This window comes from Pteropus medius, unplaced genomic scaffold (genome assembly GCF_902729225.1).
Source record: "Pteropus medius unplaced genomic scaffold, Ma_sr-lr_union100, whole genome shotgun sequence".
NCBI lineage: Eukaryota > Metazoa > Chordata > Mammalia > Chiroptera > Pteropodidae > Pteropus > Pteropus medius.
In genome coordinates, this window is record NW_024344371.1 from 8,482,343 (window position 1) to 8,506,057 (window position 23,715).

The 23,715-nt window shown below is 35.7% G+C and overlaps 1 protein-coding gene across 5 annotated transcripts in view; it reads left to right on the top strand.

Moving 5' to 3' along the window:
* The first annotated feature begins 4,900 nt into the window (after positions 1–4,900).
* ARHGAP5 (Rho GTPase activating protein 5) overlaps positions 4,901–23,715 on the top strand; it is a 68,057-nt gene continuing 49,242 nt past the window's right edge. For 2 of the 5 annotated variants that reach the window (XM_039870500.1, XM_039870504.1), the window contains exons 1-2: positions 5,671–5,809; positions 17,565–21,452. In XM_039870500.1, the coding sequence (XP_039726434.1) occupies positions 17,733–21,452 (3,720 nt within the window). In that variant the 5' untranslated portion in view covers positions 5,671–5,809; positions 17,565–17,732. Of the gene's footprint in view, positions 5,062–5,322; positions 5,436–5,670; positions 5,810–13,378; positions 13,548–17,564; positions 21,453–23,715 lie in introns of those variants that run through there. The other 3 variants (XM_039870502.1, XM_039870503.1, XM_039870501.1) reach the window with 3 other exon arrangements.

A 23,715-nucleotide genomic window follows, 5' to 3' on the forward strand; every position in this document is an offset into this window, starting at 1 on the left:
TCCTATCATGTAGATCAAACCTCTATTAATATGTTGGTCAATAATATTGTCATCTTGTTTTTAACACTCTTTTTACGAAAATGGAATTATATACCTTTATTGCTTGGTAGCCTGATTTTTTTTTCACAGAAGATATTATGGATATTTTTCTACCTCAATAAATATATGCTTTTAAAATATTTAAAATATTTGCCTTCATTTAATTTTATAAGGCCTTGATTTATAGGACACATATAGCTCTTTATGAATTTTTGCTACTTTACATTTACTTTATCATGTATGTAAAATCTCAGAATTCCTAATGTAAATACTTTTTTGAGAAAGAATAGAAAAGTTATTAATATCTATTCCTATGGGAACTAAAGCTGGAAATAAATGAAGTATATGCTACAGCCTTGTTCTGGGATATGCTTAAGAGAGATGGGAAGCTTATTTGGGGAAAGATGAGTATTATTGTTCCTCACTATGTAATAGATGTGTTGAAAGAAGCTGTTTACCCATCAGAAAAATCACATTGTTATTTGAGTTTTTTAAAAACAATGCAGAAGTATGGATTGGCAAAGCAAACATTTACCATCTACTACAGCTTATAGTAATAGGAAAGAATGACAAAGCCTTCATTGTAAAATGATTAGACACCTTTTTGATTTCAGAAACTCTTATGCTGCACCAGTTCTTTAGAATGTTCCCTGATGTTTTAGATCTACAGTTACTTGTTGCTAGTAACTAACATTTACCTATTAGAGAGATATCACGTAGAGAAATGTGAGTTGTACTTAGGGAAGGATAGCTAACTCAACTTTCACGGGCTAATTCAACAATTTCTTTAAATGATTTGTATTTTCCAAAGTGATTATCTCAGCTGGTACTTCCAAATATAATCTAAAGCCTTCTGCTAGCAATATATCCACAGAAATCCATAAAACTTAGAGTATTTCATTTTATTACCAAACATTTATGGAGCTTTCTACTAATGATATTCTAGTTATTACATAGAGCCAAACATTAATTTGTGATTTCTACCTAGAGGGGCTCACGAGCTATATTTGTCTAAAGAAAGGAATAAGGAATATTCACAAAAAATATGTTCTATGGTTAAACAGTCAAGCAGTACAAGTTCCCGTTTCCCATTGTAATGATTTACAAATGACAGTGGTAACAATCTCGGAGAATTCAGTTAGCAACCTTTGCAATTATTTTTTTAGCTTTATAGGGTTAACCTTATTGGGGTCGATTAAATTCAAGCTGCGATCTTTCATAAAAACTCAATGGAGGGTCCAGATGGCCTAACAATACCTCCTTTTGTGAGAGGAAATAACTTGAAGATTTTTGTCTAATTAAAGTATTTCTGCTGGTGGGACCTGAATGAATTGTTATTCCATTAAAAGGAGCCTGTATTACAAGTAAACTTTATAAAATACTAATTATTCAAAAATAGAGTTCTGCTCTCACCATTTCAGTTATGCCCTAGGACCAGAGCAGCATGAACATGACATTTTGAAGCTAGACTCTGATACCATCTTTGGGATTTCAGTCTGAAAATACAATTCTGGAAAATCAACAGAACAAGGCTCTATGGAACAAAATGCCAGGAAGGTCAATATAGTACTTTCCTACTGTTCCAGTCCCATGCTCACAATTACCTTAACTCTTGTCAAAATATTTTCTACAGTAACAGCCAAGACATAATTAACACCTTTTCTTCATACCAAAAATATCACTGGTAGCCATAAAACAAATTTGGAGAAAGCACCTTAACTCGGTAAATGGCTACTATGGTTATTGGTATATCGTAATTTGCCTGCTAGTGTGAATAACATCCCATCTTACCCTGCCTGCTCTCCTCCCAATAGTTATAGCTGTATGAGATTGAGAGAAAGATTGAAATCTAGGCAGGAGGTGGGTGGAAATGAGTTGTGAAATTCAATAGGAAATTAGACAATAACAATCTTTCAGTGCTTTATTTAGTTGCCTCCATTCTTCTCCGACTTCTTTGTATATTCTATCTGTAATCAAGGTGATATTCTGAGGTAGTCTGTTCTCCAAAAGGACGTTCGGTATCAGACAGGCAAAAAGTATTTGTCAATTTTGTCATAAATGGGAAAGGCTCTTCATTGGGCTTTTCGTATGTTCTTGGTTGAGGCTACAGGAGCCATAGTTATGAGAAGAAATTTCCAGCAGGGGGTGTAGTTGCTTCTACAGGGTAAATTCTTTTGAAGCCAAATCACGTCAAACATCTGTATCTTGTAGTGTTACCACTGATGGTCTAAGCTGCAATTTTGATAACATTTTTTTTTTCATGGCTGTCATCTCTTTTGATGCTCAAACGACCATGCATAATAATACTTTATTAGGATGTGTTACAGAACTAGAAATTTGTGAAGAATATTTATATTAAAAACCTAAAATGCCTGACTGAAATCTTATTCTACTAATTTTTTCAAAGTAAATGAACAAAGCTTCGGGTGATTTTAATTATCCAGTACAGTAGAACAAGTGCTTCAATTTTTTATTTTAGATAAGAGGAATAGTTGAGCTGAGAGGGCTTGGTAACATTTACTCTATCCCGTGTGTGTGTGTGTGTGTGTGTGTGTGTGTGTGTGTGTGTGTGTGTGTAAAGAATAAATTATTTATTTTCTCAAAATTGTTCCTTTTGGATTGGAGGGTGGGTGTTTAAAGCTATTTCTCTGAGGGCATGGTTCTTAGTCAATTTTTAAAAATGTCATCTTTCTCTTTAGTTTTTGTTTTATTTTCTGCTCTTTATTAGATTTTATTTGTAGTTATCAGAATTTTCGACCACAGAACTTTATGCCCTAATTCTCATTTTCAGATTATTTTTATTCGTACAGAAATCTGTATGCTTTATTTTTTGAGAAGAGCAAGTAACAACAACAAAAAAGTGCTTACGTAACACATTTAACCTTAGACTAAAAAATAGTATTAAAAAGGAGCAAAGTCCTAAAGTTCCAGACGCCTTAAATCAAAATGGATGATGATGACCAAAAATCATTTCAGCTATGAAAATTACAGCTCAAAAACTGCAGCTTAAAAAAAATTCTGGTGTCTTAATTATGAGAAAATGAGATTTCAAGTCTTTTTTTCCCCTCAGGTATCATGTCCTGATTCTTCAATATCATGTCTGTTTTAGAGAAAACGTTAACAAATAAGATGAAAATTACACCTTCTTTATATGTTAACGTTTCCTTTAAATTCCCTGATTTATTTAACTTTGGTTTATGTTGATATATGTCCAAGGTTATGAAATTTCTGATTATTTAGGAAATAATTTAAAAAATATATCATAGGGTGGTATATATATAGTACTTAATATTTCAAAATTAAAAAAATATATATAGTACTTAATATTTCAAAATTAAAACTATGACTTTGAATTGGCTTCTTGTATATTAAAGGACTGTTACTGCAGAGGTCAAGAAATGCTTTTAAATGCACAAACTCTCCAACCTATGCAAGCTGAATGGGTACTTCTGGCATTAGTACCACACTTTAATTGTGCCACTCCCTCTCCCCAATTTCCTCATCTACTCTTTTTCTCCTTTTCGCCCCTCTATATTTACTTTCATTGCAAGTTTTCTTTAGTGTCCTTCATTACTGCCTATGGTTTGTAACTGAAAGAAAGAAGTACCTACAGACCTTACTTAACCTATTTGGTATCATTCAGATGCAAGGGAGTGGCGGGCGTAAGGGATTTTAGTCATGCCTTTCTAAAATTAGGGATTAAGAGACAGAAATCAAACATGTCTCTTCTGCTTTTGTCTATTAAGTTTACCTATGAGAAATATGGAGAGTAGAGGGGCAGACGTGGGGAACAAATAAACAGAACTTCTGCTGGAATATTGTGACAGATTTACAAATATTTTCGAACAGATTTTTACCAAAAGGTAGTTTTTTTTTTTTCTTTACTAACAGACCGTAAATGTACGTATTTGGAAGCAGCTGCATCATTATAACACCAAAAAGCAAACTTGGCTAACTTTAGTACCTTATGTAACGAGAATAAAGAATAACTTGAATCTAAAGGACTTTTTTACACGTTAACTTGCCTGATGATTAACTGTTTTCAATGTAGGAGACAAATCTTTCTCCAAAGAGAAATTCTAGCCTAAATTACATCTTTTTTTAAAAATGACTTAACAACGAATTGGGGTAGATTTGCTCATTCTTTCATCTGCTGGCAACTATCTTTAAGACCTCTAAATAAAACACATTCTGATGGCCTTGAGAGAGTCACAAGACCTGCCAGTTTCAATGGTAAAAGGAAAGGCAGTTTCCTACCCTCCTTTGTTTCTCCACATTCAATGTCAATGCCCAGATGAGAAATACACCGAAAGCCCAGTGTACCCCCAAACTTGGGAAATCTCAAAAATATTGATTATATTTAAGGCAGTATAATAAAATCCAGGTGGCTGATGGTTCCTAAGGTTGGGCTGGTAGCGGTGTGAGCAGGTCTTTTGGGCCACCCTAAAATCCGCCCCAAGTTTTGACATCTCGCTCAATTTCCATAAGGACAGACTAAACCGAGGGCCTAATGCCTCCCTGTGCCATGTCGACAGAGGATTCTTTAGGCTCTCATGGAGTTTTGCCTTCTGGGTGAGTACGCCACCAGATCCGCCACAAGGTCCCGGGCGGGTGATGCCTGTAGTTGGCGAACGATCCCGACAGAAAGCTGGTTTCACACACAGGAGCATACACGCGAGCATGTCCCTGCGAACGAGCTTGGGCGCATATTTTCCTCCCATGAATTCTTTAATGCTTAGAGACCGGAGACGGCTTTACCGAGAAACATTCAATGTCCATGCGATGTTTTGCAACTGCTAAGACAACATCAGGTTTCTTTGCAGTATTGTGGTTTGCTCGGTTTCGGCCAGAAACCGGAACAGAAGAAAAGGGAGAAAGCAGGGAAGGTTTGGAGACAACAGTGCTCGGGGCTGCACAGCCTGCAGCTTCTAAAGCGTGGAGGATGGGACAGAGGAGGAGCAGAATACGGAGAAAGGGGAAAGCTGAAGAAAAATACACACGCCAATGGGTAAAAGGGAAAAGGTGAGAAGGAATGGAGTAGGAGAGGGAACCAATGGGTGGGAGAGGCGGAGGAAGAAGGGGGAGGGGCAGAAGCCAATGGGGTAGCCGGGACGCGAGCGAGGACGCGGCCCCGCGCTGGCTCCCCTCCCTCCGGCTCCAGCGCTCGCGCCTTCCCAGGCTCCCGGGAGACGAGGGCAGGGGCGGGGCCCTGGCCGGCGCGCGAGGCGTCGCGAGGTGAGGGCGGCCGAGGTGGGGAATTGTGGGGAGGGCGGCGCGGGTGCGCGCGCGCGCGCCCCGTCGAGGCTGCGCCGCCGCTCCGCCCCCGGCCGAGTGTGTGGTTGCGCGCGCGCGCGCGCGCGTGCGTTCCGGCGGTGCGCGCTGGGAGAGATGCTGAGGTAAAGTTCGGGAGAGAGAGAGAGATCCGTCAGCGCGAGGGAACCCGAGTGGCCGCCATTACTGAGCCCGGCGCGGCGGCCGGGCGCAGGGGAAGGGGGGAGGGACGGGGCCGCCACTGGCGGCGGGGCGGGAGGGTGGGTTACCCGGCAGCGGGAGCCGTAGGGCTTAAGGTTTCGGGGCGTGTGTGTTGTGGAGGGCGGGGGAGGTAGCCGAAGGGACGCGGCGCTCGGTGAGCGCGCCGGCGAAAGAGAGGCGAGCAGAGAGTGGAGGAGGAGGCGGCGGCGGCGGGAGCGCTCCCCAGGAATGTCGCTGCCGCCGCCACCGCCGGGGCCGCTGCCGTTGAGGATGAGACGGAGAAGACCGACGGTGTTAGGTAGGACCTTGCGACGGCCCCCAGCTCCCTCAGGGCCTGCCCGCTCGCCCCCTCCCCGCCCCGACAGGGCCCCTCTTGCCGCCGGCTGCTCGCTCGCTCGGTCGCTGCGGCTGGTTGTAACCAGTTCAAGGGCTGGGGCCCCGCAGTCGCCGAGTGGAACCTGGCGCCGCGCTCCGTCCTCGCGAGCTGGGCGGGGGGCGGCTGCAGCGGGGGAGATAGGGTCGGCGTGAAGGGCAGAGAGGCCGGGGGAGGGAGCGCTTTCTCCACAGGTGACGGGCTGAGGTCTGCGGAGGCCTGCTGGTGGCCAGATCGCGCCGGCCCCGCCAGACGTCCGCTCTCGCCCGCCGCCCTTACTTGCCCTGGTCTCGGACGATACGTGGAGAAGGAAGGTTGGCGGTGTCTGCTGGCTGGGCTGCTGCTAACGAGTTCCACCTGGAAGGCGGAGAGGGGGGTGGGCGCCTGTTCGCAGAAACAGGATCTTCGTTGCAAACTTAAGCGCCTTTCAGGGGTCTCGGCCCTTTCACTTTTCCCGATCTCCTCCACTTCTCCCTGGTTTCTCCTCACCAATTTCACAGCTGCTGCTCAAGCTCGGGGTAGGGTGTGAGAAGTTGTACTGCGCAACCAAAACACAGCTCCATCGGCTGACTGCGACTGGGTTGAGGTTTTGATACTGAGTTTTCGCTAGAATGATCTTTGGGTTCTCCTTCTGTTTCCACTAAAGAAAAGTATCGGGGTGGGGGTGGGGAACCGCGCGGGAGCGCGCGCGCACTTATCCACACATAGATACACTCCCTCCCTCATACCCTCCCTCTACAGCGTTATTAGAAATGCAAGTGAGGCTCTGGGTGTATCTGAGACCGAAAGGTGCTCGGGAATAAAGGCAAACTATTAGGACGTTTAGTAAAATTTCGAGAAAGTTGTAGAGACGCACCGTTTGATAGAAATCGAGTTTTCGACCATGCTTAATAAATGGGAATTTAAATGTTTTAAATCTTGACTAAAATAGGCATGCAGATGGTGTGTACGCGCGTTTTTTAGTTTAAATTCCCAACGATAATTTGCTTTTTCCTTTGTGATAGGTAAGAAATGGTATCATTAAAAAAAGAAAAATGTTCAAGTGTAAAGCAGTGGTGTATGTCGCTGTATTTACTGGTCTTTGCTTTTGTTACCTTCTACAGGTGTTGGGGGCGGGGGTTGCCGGCCCCACTTAGCTCCAAAACCAATATTCAATTTGAGCAGTATATTAGGGGGTGTTTATTTGCATTGAGGATCTCATTCACTTCAGAAAATATTTCTCTGAATCTCCATTTAAAATGATTCTTTTAACAATTTGATTAGATGCAACTATTCGGAAAAATATTTGGTTAAGTAAGACATTAGTAAAATGTATTTGGAAATGTTTTACTGTCGATTTAAGATTATTTGACTATAATATGATAAAACTCCTCTATTTTTAGATATGCATACTGACCATATAGGTAATCTACTAGACAGTTTCCAGATTAAGGTTTTGCTTCCATTTTAAATTGCTTTTTCATTTTTGACTCTTTCCATGTATTTGTAATTGACCCACATTTCTTGTATCCATAGTGGAAGAGAGTGGTAAGTGCAGATCACAAAAAAACTTACATGGGCCTTGGAGCACTTTATGGCTAAACAGACGTGATTGAAAAGCCAGGTATGCCTATGCCTGTAATTTTAAAGATAAAGCCGTATTGATTTTGATTAAGCAGAAATTAGAACAATACCGATGACTAGATAACAATCGATTTGGTTGTCATGTGTAGGCTACATTTAGTAACTCACCTCAGCAGGTCTTATTTTAATCATTCTTTGTACATTAAGCATTAAGGAATGGAGTGGGTTATACTTTGATATAAGAAAGAATTGTCACAGAATTCTGATATCTATCAGTTTTTAGCACCCCTCCCTGCATTTAAATCACTTTAGCAATTTAAAAAATGTAGTGCCAAAGTACTCTCTTAATTTTATAAGGTTACTTATCCTAAATGTTTTGAAACCACCCCCCCCCTTTTTTTTGCAAGGCAGATTTAGTACATACTTGGGGAGAAAATAAATTATTTTGACCTTCCAAGTTAAAGTTTTTTAAAGAATAAAATACTGTATTTGCATTCCTTTTTTGGAATTTAAATTGTACAGTTTAGAATAAGTTTTGTAACTCACTTTTTTAAATTGAAGCAAAAATCTCATGAAGACTGCACTGAACCTACTTTTTCAACATCAGGACTTAAGGCTAAATATTCATTTTTTAAATATAAAATGACATTAGTAGAGATTTTCTTGGTAGCTACAGAATGAGTTTTAATTATCACGACTTAAGTTTTCTTAGATACTCTTTTAGAAGCTATCTCTTCAGGCTGTAAAATTCATGTTTTTTTTTTTTTCCTGTGTACACCATAAAAGTATGTAGATAATATAATTAACCGAAGAGCATTGTGTAGTATTATGTTTCAGTCATGTCTATGTTCTTGAAAGATGTTTGTAAAATACATTTAAAGTACACCATGGGAATTTAGTTTTTAAAAGAACCATGAAGAAACTTTGATGAAGTGATCTATCATTTGGTGACTTGAGTAATCAAGCTCTCCTATTTGTTTAAGGGAAGGTTGTTGTCTATCATTTTATCAAACCAGGAAAAACCATATTAGAAATTAAGAAAAATAGTTTTAATGGTAATAATTTTAACTATAACTTAAAATTAATTAGTTTTCAGACTCCGTTCCTTGAGCCCCTTATGGATTTTTCCTGGGTATCTTGAGACTTCCTCTGACCCACCCTCCCAAACAAGGGCAGCTTCTGTTTTTGTCTGTTAAATGCATTCTACTTAAATATAAGAATTCCTTTCAAAAAAGAAGTCATGTACATTTAAAAAAATTGAAAGCCTCTGATTTGTTGTTTATTAGTTCATATTACTTTTATTTAGTACTTACTGTGTGCCTGGCCTTAATAAATTAGAGATGGTGTAGCTCAAGCTTCAGTTGAAGTGTTAACTATAATTATAGGTGTAAACAGTTGTAAGTACTCAGATACACAAAAGAGAGCAACTATTTCTGTTAAGGCCTCTTTGGGAATCCTTTAGCAGAAAAAGAAACATTTGAATTTGAATGTTTTAACTGCAGGTAGGAGTTTGAGTGTGAGAGACGCAATAAACAAGGTTGGTCTTTTTTTCCATTACATTTTGGAGGTTAACTGTCCACGGTACCTTAGATTTGCAGTCAAATAAAATAGGTTACTAATGTATGGTCACATCTGTGTGTTTTACTTTTTAGAATTAGAACTATTACTTGAGGAAAAGAGTTATGTGTAACATTTTAGGGTTAGAAATGACTAGTTTGTGTCACTTGGTTAGATTTTTCTAGCTTTTCATCATTCATTAATGGTGAAAAGTGAATTTTCGTTTTTCTAGCTTCATATTAGATATAGCCTATTTTATTATCCCTGACCAATATTTTATTGAGCAGCTGGGCACTGCGAGTGATAACAAGGAAACATAAAATACTGCTCCCTTCAAAGAGCTTATAGCTTTGGTGGGGAGTTTGACAATTTAGAAATAGTTAAATATTAGTTCAAGGCAAAGTAGAAGAACCATATATAAGGCAATACATAATGTTTTTATTTTTGTTTTTATTTTATTTTTTGTTTTTTAGGTGAGGCAGCCCTTGGTTGACCTCACAGATTGCAAGGACCTTGTCATCTTACAATCCCTTATTTTTTTATTTTTTACACTTACAGCATCCGGTTTTCCTAGCTAAATACATAATGATTTTAAAAATGGTGGGAAGAAATTTAGATAAAGGAGATGATATTTGGAAGTTTAATAGGAAGAGGGAAAAAAGATTAGGTAAGTTAATGACACTGGACCAAAATCACAGGGAAGTGCAGGATAGATTGGCAAGTGAGGGAAAATATAAGGTTAAAGTTTTAAGAGTGCCAGTTTGTACCTTATGAGCCCAATGGAAAGATTTGAGGAAAGTATTAACACAACGTTAATAGAAGGAATGATGGGGAAACAATGTTTGTATTACTGTATCCTCTTGACATTATTAAAAAAAAAAGCCCTACCTTGACTTCTGATATGGTGTAGTTCATTTTCTTCCTGTTTAGCAGGTACTCTTCCGGATCCAAAATTTTATGTTTCTTTCTATACTTACGTTTTCAGAGCCAGGATGATATCTCTTTTTTTTTATTTTTATTTTGGTTGATTACCAGACTAATGAGAAATTAATAATCCCAAGATCTGGAGAATTAAAGGTCTAGAGTTCTGTTCTTTATTAACTAAGTATGTAACCCTTTCAGTGTTTCTTAGAGTATTAAATCGTTTCTTAAATAATTTTCTAAAGTTTATAATCTTTATATTAGTAATCTTGACTTTGCCTCATTTCATTTCTTTTTCATTTGTTTTTAGAAATATCGTTACCTGAAACTCAAGTGATAACCACCACCTGTTGGTAAAACCAGTTATTAGTTTTTCTTTAAGAAACATTGGCTTATCTTTATTTCTTATATCTAGCAGTCAGTCACCAACCTCTCTTTGTCTTGGTTTGCTCTTTTCAGTTCTGTGATAGTTCAGGTGCTTTAAAAGTCTCTAATACTTGTCCATCTTGGGCTTTTCGCCCCACCAATTCTAGTTTTGTATTCCATTTCTAGTCTATAATGTCTTTTTATTGTTAATTACAAGTTCTCTTTTTTTGCTCTTGAAGTCCTTCTGAGTCATAACTTATATCTTCAGAAATAAAAGAAATAAGAAATACCTACTTTCCAATGTGGCAGCTGTGCTCTGCCACTCTTCCCCAATCACACATGTGGAATGTCTTACGTTTTAAATCCAAATCCAGTTAATTTTTCGAAGTTCACTGAGATCCTTTCTCCTCACTGAGGCTTAGAGATCTCCAGATTATCGCCTTTGTGCCAAATCCAGCCTTCTGACTGTTTTAGTATGATGGCTTTTTACATTTTGAAAATGGTTAAGGAAACAAAAGAGTAATATTTTGTGATATGTCAAAATTATATGAAATCCAAATTTCATTGTCCATAAACATAGCCATGGTCATTTATTTAAGTATTATCTATGGCTTCTTTTGCACTGTGACTGTAGAGTTGAATAGCTGTAACAGACACAGTATGGAACGCAAAGCCTAAAGTATTAACTGGCCTTTTACAGAAAATTTTCCAAGCCCTGATCTATTCCAGCTTGTATTGATCTTTCATTTATTTGAATTCCTACTGCATTTATCATTTCCATAGTATAGCGCATTGTCTGTCTCCTTAGTTATGGTACTGTAAAGCTTCTTAAAAATAGTGGGGAAGTCCTTTTGAGCCTTTTTTTTTTTTAAAATACATACTTTTTAGTCTCCACCTATTCCTGAGATTCTTGTTCAACTTCTTAATGTTCCTGTCATTAGGAAAATTGTTAAACCTTACTTAAGTAGTTCATATTAGGAAAATAATGGTTTCCCTCCTCAATAGCATTGCAATATTGAATGTCAAATTATGCCCTTTACCCCACTTCTCAGTTCTCCAAAGTGAGAAGACAGGACTCATACTCTGGAAAGGAGGTGAGCACATTCCTAGCCACCGATTTAGTGGACTTCTCTATACCTTTGTATCCTCATGACGTGAAGCTAAGCAGGTAGTAGCTAAGCACAGTACATACTTAATGGGTTGTTTACACAGGTCGATATAAATGAAATGACCTTTGGTTCTTCTGTTTTCACCACAGAATAAGGAAATGAATGGTCTAGGAAGAGTTTAGAATAACTTTAGCACCAAGACTTCAGTGACTTAACATGTTGTTAGAAGTGTTGATTAAATTAAATAATAAGGTAGGCAGTTAATCTAGGAATAGTTTAAGTAATTAGTTTTCAAGTATTGCATTCCGTGAAACTTTTTTTCAAACAATAAATACTCGAAATATCAAAAGGTAACAATGGGTTGGAGCAAAATTTCCTTCACTGAGTTGGGTTTGTGGAGCTTCCAGAGTACTGCCTGCCTATTTGGACCCTCCTGAAAATACTTCCATTGAGTCTTTAGGCTTTTTGTTTATAAACCCATAACTCGTGTTAATGAGCAGACTCTAGCTCTTCGGAAAAAAAAAAACAACCAACTGGATGTTTTATATTAGAGTATTTTGCTGTACTCGACTTTGTGGGCCCATAGCAATTTGTGATTTTTATTAATTGTTACTATAAATGTGACTTCAAGATTGCCTACTGATTTAGGATCTGAGTTTGGAGATTAATTCTTTTAGTCATCAAATATTTGAGCCCACACTGTGTGTCAGGTACTTTTCCGGGTGCCGGGAATATGGTAAAAAAAATCAAGCAAAATCTTTATCCTAACAGAGTTTATTCCATAATCCTACCAAGATACACTTCTAGGTTATTTAGTCAGTACATAAATTGTTGAAATTTTTAATATATTCTCTTTTTATTCACCTGGTTATAGTCTTGTTTAAAGACTAATTTATAGGAAATGATGACTTTTTTACCGTTCCTTTCAACCTTAATCTTGTGTGCTTATGTAGAAGAAACCTTGGTCAAAGAAAATATTGTGGAATATGATTGACTCTACTACAGGTATTACATTGTTTTAATTACTTAGCTATCTTATATATGTTAAAATGGCTTTTTATTTCCTCCTAATTTTTCACAGTATTGATAAATTTGTCATAGAAAATGAGCAACATTCAGAAAAGTACTAGTATATCAAAATTATACCATATTCATCTTTTAGTATACAGTCAGCATTTTTATTCTTAAACTATTCTAGGTTAGTTATCTAAGATTGTGGAATATATCATAATCTTTGGGCTTATATCTTCTCTCTTGAATATCTTTTTACATAAGGGATATTTATTTGACCTAAAGATTTAATAAAAGTGTCAGTAATAATTAGATGATGATTCTGGCTGAATATGTTGTTATAGATAATAGTGTTCATTCTGATAGCTTAATTTTTGACTAAATTTTTGGGACTTCGAAATATATGTATATTTCCCCCTGTAAATAGCCTTTTAGATGAATAAATTACAGCACTTATTTAGTAAATATAACATACCTTATACCTTTTTATTAGTAAATATAACATACCTTATACCTGACAAATACCTTTTTATTTGTCAAGGAATTAATATTTTGATTTTAATATTTTTTAGGTTCCATGCATTTATTGAGTAGTTGCTATGTGGGAGGCACTGTGCTAGGCTCTTGGGATATATTGATGAAATAGAAATTTGTGCCTTTGTGGATCTTTATTAAACCTGAGCTGGGGTGGGGAAAGAGAGTTCATGACAAGTAATAAAGAAGTAAGTTGTGTAGCAGGTTAGGTGGTAAGGTGTTAGCAAGGGGGGTTTTGTTTGTTATTGGGAAAAGTAAGTGCAAAGACAGCAATATGCTTAACATGTCTAGAAACAGTTCACAGTTCTTCATTGTGACTGGAGCAGAATGAGAGTGGGGCAAATAGTATGAGAGTAGGTCAGAGAGAAAGACAGGCTTGAAGAAGGCAAGTCTTATAGTAAGTCATTGAAAGGACTTGTTTTTTTACTTTTAGGAGCCACTGGAAAGTTTTGAGCAGAACGAGAGGATCTGACTTATATTTTAAAAGGAACACTCAGGCTGCTCTGATATGAATAGCCTGGGGAAGGGGAGCAGAAGTGGAAATTAGAAACATTTGGAATACCCTGGGGCCAGAGATGGTGGTTGGAGTGATGGCAGTAAAGGTAGTGAAAAGTGATAAATTCTGGATATATTTTAGATACAATAGGAATTTCCTGACACACTATAATAGTATCGAAGTGTAAAGTAATTTTAAAATTATACTTTTTATTAATGAATGCAACAGTTTTGTGAAAAGGTACTAAACAATTTTAGTTTAAATTTGGAATTACTAATTTATTTTTTTCAGGGTTTTTTTCCTCCCAGACAGCCACCTCATGTTTTTAAAACTCCATTAAAAGAAGCACATTATATTTGAATGACTTAGTAAAATATCTTAGTAAACTTACTTGTAAAGGTAGCTTCATTTCAGCAGAGAATTGTAGGACAGTTCCACTCATACATTGGCATTAATTTCTGTAAGGATACTTAATCTAAATGTTTCCTTGAAAAAAGGTAATCTGAAGGTAAAATGAGACACTGCATTGCTAACTGAAAAGCTTAAAAACAAAAGCTTTGTAATGCTTATTATAGATTAGTCATCAAGAGACTCAGCTCTAACTTTGAGTAGGTCATTGCTACTTTTGTAATTGGTTTCTTCATGAATAAAAATGAACATGACGATAGAAGTTATGAGAAAAAGAGAACAAGTTGTATTAAAGTTACGTCAAAAGTAGAAAAGATATGTCTGGATTGACATAAATATTACCATTAAACATTTGAAAGGAATTTTCAAAATAAATCAAACATCTTGCATGTAGACATTGGCTATTAGTTTATTAGTGGGAGCACAAAAACCAGAATGGATTCTTCTTTTCTCAGCACAGAAGAAAAACTACCTTAGTTAATGGAGGGCAGTTTTGACCTGGATGTTGGGGATCAGTGGATAACTCATTTATGTCTGAAATTAAATTCCCTTATAACTTATTACAGCCAAACTCGTGAAAGCTATCTTTCTCCCATACTCACCCAAACAAATGGCAAAATCTTTTAGAGGGCAGGATGATGATAATTTTTTTCTAGTCTAGGGTTTCTCAAACTTTACAATGTGAAAACATTTAAACTAAAGCTTCTAAGTAAAACTGTAAATCAGATAAAGAAAGCACTGTTCTGTTGAGAAAGTTTGAAGGAGAGAATAAGTATTTGCCCAATATTCTTCTTTTCCTGTGTCTTTGTGAAAAAATTTTTCTACCACAGTTTGAAAATCATTCTATTGTGACTCATGACATAAATTCTGGAGCTGACTTCAAAATATCGATTGGTAACCTGCCTGAGAGCGTTGTTAGAAAGAAAGTCATGGATGTTCCTCACTGTCTCTTTTTGGTAGTTTACCGTGAATTTGGTGTGAAAACCATAAAAATCATGCAAAGCTCTTATTTTTAATTTAAAAGTTTAATCATGATTCAGAGACTGCCATTATCAAGTTAATTAGGGTATATCAAAGCCTCAGTAGTAAAATTGATCCTCAGTATAATAGAGTTTTACTTAGGTAAAAAGCCTTCTAGTTTTCAGTGACCAATGAAAGAATGATGGCTCCACTCGTCTTCATTTAACTTTAAGGCCCTTTTCTTTCTGAAACTTTTAAAATATATTTTGTGATAGAGTGTTTTCATTTCTGCTCTTAAACTATAACTTCAGATGGAAAGGTATCTCAGTATTTTGAGGTTTATGCTGTAGGAGTGCAGAAATGAGTCTTAATGTATTTTGGATAAGCATCTATAAGAAATACTAATTAATGATGTAGCTATGGCAAAGATTAGACTCGTGGTTAACATTTCTGCAATACTGAAGTCCATGCGATACTGTGTTATTACTTTTCTATTAACTTTGTGTCTCAAACTATGGAAGGCCTAGAACAGTCTTAAACTCTGAATTGCTCTTAGTTTTCAATATAGATATTTGTTGAATAAAGGGCTATATTTAGTTATAGTGTTCATACTGTTTAACATAAAAATACCCCAAAGTAATCACTAGATATATTTTCTTTTAACATATATTTTAAAATATATAGTCTGCAGTATTTTTCTTTGTAGTAAGAAGGAAAGACAGACCTTATAATCTACTGTTTTCAGTTTTTTCCTTGTTAGCTGTAGAATTGTTCTGTTTTCGCAAACTAATTTCCCTTTTTATCACTGTGTAACTGTTATTCACTTAATTCACTGTTTTCTTTATGGTAAAAATAAAGGAGTCCAGTTATTCTTTTATGCAGTTTAGGTAAAGAATGTTAAACTCACTGCCGGATACAAATACTCAGTTTGACCAGAGTAAGATTTAAAAAAAAAATTACTTAAAAAAAAAAAACAACTAGTTAATAGAATTGGATGGAACTGCCCTAAGGTTCTTTTCCTTCTAGTCATTGTATAATTGGCTGCCAGATAAATATTTGTAAGTCACAAGTCTGGTCATATCACTTTTTGTAAATCTTCAGTAGCTTCCCTGGTTCTATGAATCAAATTAAGAAACAACTAATATTAAGCACTTTTTGTTTGCTTAGGCACTGAGCATTTAAAAAAATGATTTAGTTCTTAAATTTATGTAGATATGTGGTGGCCCCATTTTATAGGTGAAGGAACTATGTCTCAAGGTTTCAGGCTTTACTGTTGTCATAAACTAGGAAATAATAGTCGTATTTGAAATGATTGTATTTACTAATAGTTTTCTACTTTTGTTGCTCCTAAAATAGTAATATTTTATTTATTATATAAGTGAACCTAATAAACATTTTGTTTGAATATCATATGGCTAATATAGTTAATATTTAGTTGTGGCTAATAGAGTGAACTTCTAGAACATAATAATAATGAAATTTTATTTTTAAGAATTTTACCTGAAATATTAGTCAAAAATTTAAATTACAAGAACACTTTCTCTTCAACATTAGGTGTTAGTATAGCAAATATGCAGCATAATGTGAATAGATGTTTACTTGCATTTGAGAAGCCAAGTGTTTGGGGCCTTCGTACCTTTTTTTTTCTTTATGTTCTTTATATTCTTCATTTTGTCTGGATTAAAGATAACTTCTATATATGCTGTTGTGTACATAGTCAGATATTTTCACTATCTTCTGAAATTTTGATGGTAGAAATGATGTGTTGCTTTTAATTCAACCTCAGAAGTATGTGAAGAACCTTCAGATAAAACTTTATGTGACTAATTTATTGCTTCCACGTAAATAACTACATAAATTAAATTATATTACATGCAATTCTTAAAGGTTATTTAATGTTGCTGATACTTCTAAAAGATTGTCTCAAATATATAATCTTAAAATTCTTTTATTTGGAGCTCTTCAAATGTGGTTCGTGAGCTTTTTGTAACTAGTCTGAGAGGAGATAAATGTAGAAATCAAAAACATTTAGAAACGGCTTGAAAGTAATTTTATATCTCCTGAATCTAATAAGAAATTGGGGCTTAGTTTTTAAAAATCTTTCTTCATTTTACAAAAGTGGACTTGAAGATATGAAATAAAAATTGGCCCTTTACCTTCAATAGTTTGCATGAGCATTGATCTAGTTAAATATACTGTTGCTATTTGTATTAACTCCATTTATTTCTGTTTCCCTTTTTAAGTATTTGAATATCTTAATTGTTTTGGGGCATAAAATTTGGTAGATTTCACAAGAGTGTGTTGAAACTCTGAAAAATATTTTAAATTCTAAAATCTTGCTAATAAATTTATATGAAATTCATATGTAATTGAAAGCATGTTGTTTTTAAAAGTTGCGAGGGAGTTGTTAAGGCAACTAGTGTAATTTAGATCACCAAACATAGCCTCCAGTCATAGAAGGCAAGAAAATTGAGGGAGAGGAAGGGACTCAAACTCATAGGAAGTAGAGACAAAATGGAAATTCCGTGAATAAGAGCTTATTTTAAAGTTTGTGGGATACTAAATTTTGTATAATTTTGTTAGAATTGTGTTAAATTTTGAAGTCATGTTGCATTTTTAACATCACAAACTCTTTATGATGATTTCTTAAAATACATGTAATATTAACTTGCATGATGCTGTTATGAACATCTTTAATATGTATATAATGTGTGCGATTCATGATTAAGATGTGTCTTTTTTCTCCTCTTTCTAGGAAGATGATCCACATTACCTTGAAGACCTTTCTGCACAGAAATGAGGGAAATACAAAGAACCAACGATAGTTTTGAAATTCAGGATCTGTATTTTGAGATGATTTTATTTTCAGAATGAGAAATATATCTGGTTACCTTTATGAATGTAGAGACATGAGAAGAGAGTTATGATGGCAAAAAACAAAGAGCCTCGTCCCCCATCCTATACTATCAGTATAGTTGGACTCTCTGGAACTGAAAAAGACAAGGGTAACTGCGGAGTTGGAAAGTCTTGTTTGTGCAATAGATTTGTACGCTCAAAAGCAGATGAATATTATCCAGAGCATACTTCTGTGCTTAGCACCATTGACTTTGGAGGACGAGTAGTAAACAATGATCACTTTTTGTACTGGGGTGACATAACACAAAATAGTGAAGATGGAGTAGAATGCAAAATTCATGTCATTGAACAAACAGAGTTCATTGATGACCAGACTTTCTTGCCTCATCGGAGTACGAATTTGCAACCATATATAAAACGTGCAGCTGCCTCTAAATTGCAGTCAGCAGAAAAACTGATGTACATTTGCACTGATCAACTAGGCTTGGAACAAGACTTTGAACAGAAGCAAATGCCTGAGGGGAAGCTCAGTGTAGATGGATTTTTATTGTGCATTGATGTCAGTCAGGGATGCAATAGGAAGTTTGATGATCAACTTAAATTTGTGAATAACCTTTTTGTCCAACTATCAAAATCAAAAAAACCTGTAATAATAGCAGCAACTAAATGTGATGAATGCGTGGATCATTATCTTAGAGAAGTTCAGGCATTTGCTTCAAATAAAAAGAACCTTCTTGTAGTGGAAACATCAGCACGGTTTAACGTCAACATTGAAACCTGTTTCACTGCACTGGTACAAATGTTGGATAAAACTCGTGGCAAGCCTAAAATTATTCCCTATCTGGATGCTTATAAAACACAGAGACAACTTGTTGTCACAGCAACAGATAAGTTTGAAAAACTTGTGCAGACTGTGAGAGATTATCATGCAACTTGGAAAACTGTTAGTAATAAATTAAAAAATCATCCTGATTATGAAGAATACATCAACTTAGAGGGAACAAGAAAGGCCAGAAATACATTCTCAAAACATATAGAACAACTTAAACAGGAACATATAAGAAAAAGGAGAGAAGAATATATAAATACCTTACCAAGAGCTTTTAACACTCTTTTGCCAAATCTTGAAGAGATTGAACATTTGAATTGGTCAGAAGCTTTGAAGTTAATGGAAAAGAGAGCAGATTTTCAGTTATGTTTTGTGGTGCTAGAAAAAACACCTTGGGATGAAACTGACCACATAGACAAAATTAACGATAGGCGAATCCCATTTGACCTCCTGAGCACTTTAGAAGCTGAAAAAGTCTATCAGAACCATGTACAACATCTAGTATCAGAGAAAAGGAGGGTAGAAATGAAGGAAAAATTCAAAAAGACTTTGGAAAAAATTCAGTTCATTTCACCTGGCCAGCCATGGGAGGAAGTCATGTGCTTTGTTATGGAGGATGAAGCCTTCAAATATATTACTGAGGCTGATAGCAAAGAGGTGTATGGTAGGCATCAGCGAGAAATAGTTGAAAAAGCCAAAGAAGAGTTTCAAGAAATGCTTTTTGAGCATTCTGAACTTTTTTATGATTTAGATCTCAATGCAACACCTAGTTCAGATAAAATGAGCGAAATTCATACAGTTCTGAGTGAAGAACCTAGATATAAAGCTTTACAGAAACTTGCACCGGATAGGGAGTCTCTTCTGCTTAAGCATATAGGGTTTGTTTATCATCCCACTAAAGAAACATGTCTTAGTGGCCATAATTGTACAGACATTAAAGTAGAACAGTTACTTGCCAGCAGTCTTTTGCAGTTGGATCTTGGCCGCTTACGGTTGTATCATGATAGTACCAATATAGATAAAGTTAACCTTTTCATTTTAGGGAAAGATGGCCTTGCCCAAGAATTAGCAAATGAGATAAGGACACAATCCACTGATGATGAGTATGCCTTAGATGGAAAAATTTATGAACTTGATCTTCGACCAGTTGATGCCAAGTCGCCTTACTTTTTAAGTCAGTTATGGACTGCCGCCTTTAAACCACATGGGTGCTTCTGTGTATTTAACTCCATTGAGTCACTGAATTTTATTGGGGAGTTTATTGGAAAAATAAGGACTGAAGCTTCTCAGATCCGAAAAGATAAATATATGGCTAATCTTCCATTTACATTAATTCTGGCTAATCAGAGAGATTCTATTAGTAAGAATCTGCCAATTCTCAGGCACCAAGGGCAACAGTTGGCAAACAAGTTACAGTGCCCGTTTGTAGATGTACCTGCTGGTACATATCCTCGCAAATTTAATGAAACCCAAGTAAAGCAAGCTCTAAGAGGAGTATTAGAATCAGTTAAACATAATTTAGATGTGGTGAGCCCAGTTCCCACCAATAAGGATGTATCAGAAGCCGACTTGAGAATTGTCATGTGTGCCATGTGTGGTGATCCATTTAGTGTGGATCTTATTCTTTCACCCTTCCTTGATTCTCATTCTTGCAGTGCTGCTCAAGCTGGACAGAATAATTCCCTAATGCTTGATAAAATCATTGGCGAAAAAAGGAGGCGAATACAGATCACAATATTATCATATCATTCATCAATTGGAGTAAGGAAAGATGAACTGGTTCATGGATATATATTAGTTTATTCTGCCAAACGGAAAGCATCAATGGGAATGCTTCGAGCATTTCTCTCAGAAGTTCAGGACACCATTCCTGTACAGCTGGTGGCAGTTACCGACAGCCAAGCAGATTTTTTTGAAAATGAGGCTATCAAGGAGTTAATGACTGAAGGAGAACACATTGCAACAGAGATCACTGCTAAATTTACAGCACTGTATTCTTTATCTCAGTATCATCGGCAAACCGAGGTCTTTACACTGTTTTTCAGTGATGTTCTAGAGAAAAAAAATATGATAGAAAATTCATATTTATCAGATAATACAAGGGAATCAACCCATCAAAGTGAGGATGTTTTTCTACCATCTCCCAGAGACTGTTTTCCTTATAATAACTACCCTGATTCAGATGATGATACAGAAGCACCACCTCCTTATAGTCCTATTGGGGATGATGTACAGTTGCTTCCGACACCTAGTGACCGTTCCAGATATAGATTAGATTTGGAAGGCAATGAATATCCTATTCATAGTACCCCCAACTGTCATGACCACGAACGCAACCATAAAGTGCCTCCACCTATTAAACCTAAACCAGTTGTACCTAAGACAAATGTGAAAAAATTGGATCCAAACCTTTTAAAAACAATTGAAGCTGGTATTGGTAAAAATCCAAGAAAACAGACTTCCCGGGTGCCTTTGGCACATCCTGAAGATATGGATTCTTCAGATAACTATGCGGAACCCATTGACACAATTTTCAAACAGAAGGGCTATTCTGATGAGATATATGTTGTCCCAGATGATAGTCAGAATCGCATTATTAAAATTCGAAACTCCTTTGTAAATAACACTCAAGGAGATGAAGAAAATGGATTTTCCGATAGAACCTCAAAAAGTCATGGGGAACGGAGGCCTTCAAAATACAAGTATAAATCTAAAACCCTGTTTAGTAAAGCCAAATCATACTATAGAAGAACACATTCAGATGCAAGTGATGATGAGGCTTTCACTACTTCTAAAACAAAAAGAAAAGGAAGACATCGTGGAAGTGAAGAAGACCCACTTCTTTCTCCTGTTGAAACATGGAAAGGTGGTATTGATAACCCTGCAATCACTTCAGACCAGGAATTAGATGATAAGAAAATGAAAAAGAAAACTCATAAAGTAAAAGAAGATAAAAAGGTAAGTTTAATTTATGGTCAGTATGTTTATAAAGATGTTTGTTTTTGCCTTTTAAAAATTATTTTTTTTTTAAAGATTTGACAGTGAAAACTTAAGCTGCTTTATATAATTCAATAAATATAATTAGCTCTTTAATTTTCTGAATATTTCGTGAGGACAAATTATTTTTCATTACTCTTTATTGTATTTCATTTGTGTTTTATTTGGGATAGAAATTTGATTTCATATTCTTAAGCATAAAAATTATGGGTGAATATGTTTATTCTCTTTACAGAAACCCAGATACCAAGTGATTTTGTTATTTTTTTTCTGTTTGTGTGCAACACATTTGTCTGTTTTTTTCTTCTGACCTATCAGTTTTGCAGTATTAATTTGTTATACCTACATCACTCAAGGATATGAACAATACAATAAAATAATAATTTGTAGTCTTGGAAATTTAGTAACTTCTCCAGGCAGCTTTTTTTGTGGATAGTGGTATACTGTCTAAAGGTTTACAGAAAGCTTTCTTAAGTTTGAATTTTAGAATTCTGACCAAATAGCAAGTTTTTGTCTTATATTTTAGTCACCAATTTATGTCATGGTGTTAAGCATTCGAGACCTAAATATGTATATTATTAAAGTTGTATTTAATAATTTTTTTTAGATCTTTTTCACAGTGGTACTTTAGCATCTTCACTTCCAATACTATTTGACACTTGAGTGTTCACAAATTTTTATGCAAGGTTTTTATGGTTTTAAGATAGCATTCAATAGGCTTTTATTCTATATATTGATAATTTTTTCATCAGTTAAGTCCATAGTCTTAATATTTACTACATCTGACTGCTGTTTATTAAGCCCAATTAAAGATACAGATATTTTGAGTAAGCTTATTCTAGTTTTTCTACATACAATAATTGGCTGCCCATTATGGTTGCGTAGACTCCATTTTATTTTCTAAGTTTAAGATATAATATTTCTTTATTTTATCATTAGCTATTTTCTGGATCGAGCAAGTAAACTATTTTGAAATAAGACTCATCTAGACTTAAAGCACAACTCAACTCATGACATCCTACTAACTACATATCTGGCATCATCACAGTCACTTGAGCATACTACTCCTCACTTCATATTTTATCACTACCAAAAGACTTCTGTATTTTTCTTTTAATTTGCTTAAGTTATTAAAATTACTTAATGCTTATTAACAAAAATAGAGCATCCACAGTCTTTCCATTTTAAATTGCATTTATTTTTGTATTTTTCCATTTTTGATCACAAGTCTACTTAATTGTTTTGTTAACTTGTTAATTTGATGTGACTTTGACTTAGTGATAGCTGCAGGAAGAGTAACAGGAGCTCTTGTATATCCTTTACTGTGATTTACCGACTGTTTATATTTTGTCCAACATGCGTGCGTGTGTGTATATTGGGATTTGTTTATATGTTTTTGAGCCCTTTGAAATCAAGTTGGAAATACTGTACTCTTTTTACCATTAAATACCTTATTATGTATTTCCTAAGAACAAGAACATTCTCTTAATAGCAATAGTACTAATACCAAAATGAGGAAATTTAACAATTAAATGATACTAAGTAATCCCCCCTTATCCATAGGGGATATGTTCCAAGGTCCCCAGCAAATGCCTGAAATTGCAGATAGTATCAAACTGTATGTGTACTATGCTTTTTCATATATATATATGATAAAGTTTAATTTATAGATTAGTACAGTTAAGAGATTAATAATAATAATAATGTAGAACAATTACAGTGTGCTCTAATAGAAGTCATGTGAATGTGGCATTATTAAGTAAGTAATTGGTACTTGAACATAAGTACTGTGATACAGTTGATTTGATAACCTAGATGGCTATTAAGTGACCGAGGAGGTGGTGACATATACAAATACCCTGACAAAGGGATAATCCTTGTCCTGGGTTGGGTGGGGACAACGAGAGGTTTCATTATGCTACCCAGCGTGTAATTTAAAACTTAATGAATTGTTTGTTTCTGGACTTTTCCATTTGATATTTTCTGACCGAAGTTGATGCAGGTAACTGAAACTGCAGAAAGGAAAGCCATGGATGGCGGGAGAGGACCACTACTGTATTATTTAATCTACGATCTATGTTCAGAAACATAGATTTTGTTTAAAAACAAGGTTTTGAACATTTTGAACCTATGTCCCAATAATGTTCTTTTTATCTTCCTCTTATTATACCTAATTCTTATTTAGTTAGAATTGGTGTATACATATATTTTTCCATACTTTTTT